The sequence below is a fragment of the Agrilus planipennis genome, unplaced genomic scaffold (genome assembly GCF_000699045.2).
Source record: "Agrilus planipennis isolate EAB-ADULT unplaced genomic scaffold, Apla_2.0 scaffold295, whole genome shotgun sequence".
Taxonomy (NCBI): Eukaryota; Metazoa; Arthropoda; class Insecta; order Coleoptera; family Buprestidae; genus Agrilus; species Agrilus planipennis.
The window spans coordinates 11,075-14,219 of NW_020439009.1; the positions used below are offsets into that span (position 1 = coordinate 11,075).

The 3,145-nt window shown below is 31.8% G+C and overlaps 1 protein-coding gene across 1 annotated transcript in view; it reads right to left on the bottom strand.

Moving 5' to 3' along the window:
* Window positions 1-245: 245 nt before the first annotated feature.
* LOC108741958 (dynein regulatory complex subunit 7) overlaps window positions 246-3,145 on the bottom strand; it is a 139,098-nt gene continuing 136,198 nt past the window's right edge. Inside the window, exons 12-13 of the mRNA XM_018476939.2 lie at window positions 1,354-1,517; window positions 246-507 (exon numbers count right to left, since the gene is read on the bottom strand). Coding sequence (XP_018332441.1) covers window positions 447-507; window positions 1,354-1,517 — 225 coding nt within the window. The 3' untranslated portion in view covers window positions 246-446. The remainder of the gene's footprint in view (window positions 508-1,353; window positions 1,518-3,145) is intronic.

Sequence of the window (3,145 nt, forward strand, 5' to 3'; positions counted from 1 at the left end):
ATTAGAGAAGTTATTTTTCTCTAGCTTTTACGTACTTAGGTAGTTTACTGATTTTGCCTAAGTATTTTGGACATTTTGGAAAAAATAACGAAAGCTCAAGGAATTTCTTAAGTACAATGTGCAATACATATGTATATAAATAACAATAAAATAATAAGCATTTTTATTTTAAGCTTCTTCATATTTTTATTATGTGATGTAATATCCACAAGGAAACCTCAAGAATCCTATTTTTTTAGGTCTGGGTACATACGCCACCTCTAATTTTCCATCCTTATGTAATAAACTAAACAAGCTGACATTAGCAACATTTGACGAAGATGGACACCTTATAGGACAAATGGGATCGTGGTCATTTAGTTATTAATAGACTTTATTTAACTCAATATTGACATTGCATATATGTAATTTAGTAATTAAAACGTTTCAACGTGAATTATATAAAATTATGTTCGTAAAATAGCTAGTGCTGGGTGCAAATCCAGATAGCTAGCTAATGCTTCATATCTGAAACAAAAAATTATAATTATGCAATGGATTTAAAACCGAAAACCTGCCGTATATAGGACATTATCACATGTATGTAGGCAACCCAACATATTTAGTGGCAAAGAAGACCAAGTTTCTAGACGGCATATACTGGATCATTCTAAAACACAGCTATTCTCTACAAATAGTTGTCGCGAGATCGAGAGTTAGTAGTACGAGAACGAATTTTAGTTACGAGGCGATACAAAACGAAATAAGAAGAAGCGTGTGATATAATAGTGAAATTAGATAATAATAATGGTGTTAATTAGAAATTAAATAATTAAATAAATTAATCAGTAGTCAGAAAGGTGTTTGATAATATAATGTAAAATGTATGTCTTAAGTTTTCATATCGTATTGTCAAATAAATCCCACTATACTTTTTATTTTTTTCTTTAATGAAAATTAACTTTTGAAATTTAAAATTCCAGTATCAGTTCAAGACGTAACGCAAACGTTTCTGCAAATTTTCTTTTAGAGTTTTTGTGAATATTATAGTATCAATCCCCAAAGATAATGCTTCAACCAAACGTATCTACGATTAAATACACAAAAACAATACAACGTTCAATTATACCGAGTAGGGGGAGACATCCGTTGCATGATTTCGTTACACAGCAACTCGCATGAAACGAACTTGCCCTACCGTGCGTAAAGAAGTTTCACTTCAAAAAATATTTTTAAGAAGGTAAAAGATAAACTCACACACTCACTCAGATTTGACTATCTAGAATTGTAATTTTTTATTTAGAATGAAAGCTAAAGTAATATTAGTAAGACCACTGTGTGGCAACAAATGGCAGTGAGTTTGTAGGTACTTACCGATATGGAGAAAGTTCTTTATAGCGTTGTAATCGAATTTCTAAACATCGTGCATAGAAGAAAAGATCGTTTAAAGCAGAATAAAAATCCTCCTCTTCGGTGAGCGAAAATGTATCTTGAATAGCAGCGAACCGTTTTTGCTTTTCTTCAATTTCACTTTTTGTCTGCGGAATGAAGTACAATTAATTTAAAATAATCCTAAAGGCATGGTATCGGAGAAATTTTTATTTCCTACAGAGAGTAGGTATTCTGTAAGATAAGAAATCGTGTTTAAATGTTTTATTATAGTATTATGAAGCTGACACAACAGCGCTGAAATGAATTAAAGAAATCCCAAAATTGGGGAATTTTTAGGGACTACCTAATTTGGTCTTAAATTCAGAAATTAGGGGTTTATAAACTGCTAAACAAATTTGGTATTTAATGTTGTTTTAAGTTCACGCTAAGAGAAGAAGTGTTTAGAGAATTTTTATGTCATAGGTAGAGTAATTTGTGATTCATATACCATAGTGCAGGGATGGCGAACCAATGGTACGCGTGCCATTAGTGGCACGGGACACAATATTTTGGGCACGTCACTAATGTTTCTGTCATTGATTCTTTAATCAAGGAATTTTCAGCAAGATTTTCTCACTTCAGAGAATTATCGGAAATACTAATACGAAAGTTTATTATGTACCCTGATGTGACATTTGATAAAATAAATTGAAGAATCTGAAATGCAGCTGATTGATTTCCAGTCTAGTTCAATATGATTCAAAAAGTTGTTGGAACAAGGAAAGAGTTAGAAATAATTGAAACAGAAAGATCGACGGGTAATACAAGTGAAAATGCTAATAACAAAATTTTGGAAACATGGAATGCGATAACAAACACATTTAATTTTTTGAAAAAGCTGGCATATGATATTTTAATAATGTTTTCATCAACCTATGCCTGCGAGTCATTATTTTCAGAGATTAATAACATCAAAAACTCGCAGTTACAAACCGTTTGGTAGATGACTCCAGTTCAGCATGCATTCTGCTAAAATTAACATCTTACAACCCTAACATAAGTTATTTGTCATCTAATCTGCAAAAACAGAAGTCACACTAATTTTACTTTAATTTAAATTACACGTATAATTTAAACATTGCAAAATGTTCCTATTTTCTTGTAGAATTTTGAGTTGATATTATTTATTATCTTTATTTTCCCAATAATCACACAGACAAAATTATTTGATGGCACGTCTATGACCTGATTAAACTTAAAGGTTCGCCATCCCTGCCATAGTGCATATGCACTGCTAACTTAATTCAACCCTAAATAAAATTACAAAGTTTATTATTTATTTTGATGGTGTCCATAAACCCAAGATTTCAATAGATGGGCCAACTGAAATTGAAAAGATTTTACTTCTAATTTAAGTGACCTGCAGTGAAAAGGACGTACTCAGCGCTAAAACAGCAATTGAAAAAGGGATGTCAAAAAGGAAAACAGCGAGAACAAATAACATTCCGTTTACCACATTGAAAGATATAGGTAGTTAAAAGTGAAAATATGCGTCGTCCACAACTAGGTGTTAACCATTTCTCAATCAGTAGCAAGGATGAGATACATCTGAACAAGTTAAAGCTTTTGGGATGGCTACAGTATGGGCTGACTAGAGCAGATTTGCGCAAGATTGTTTACAAAGACGCTGAGCGTCATTAGCCTTTTGCTTGAGCGGCATTACTCAAGATCAGGGGTAATAGCGTTCAAATCTGCCCTTTTTTATATATTTTATTACTAATTATATTATTAATAA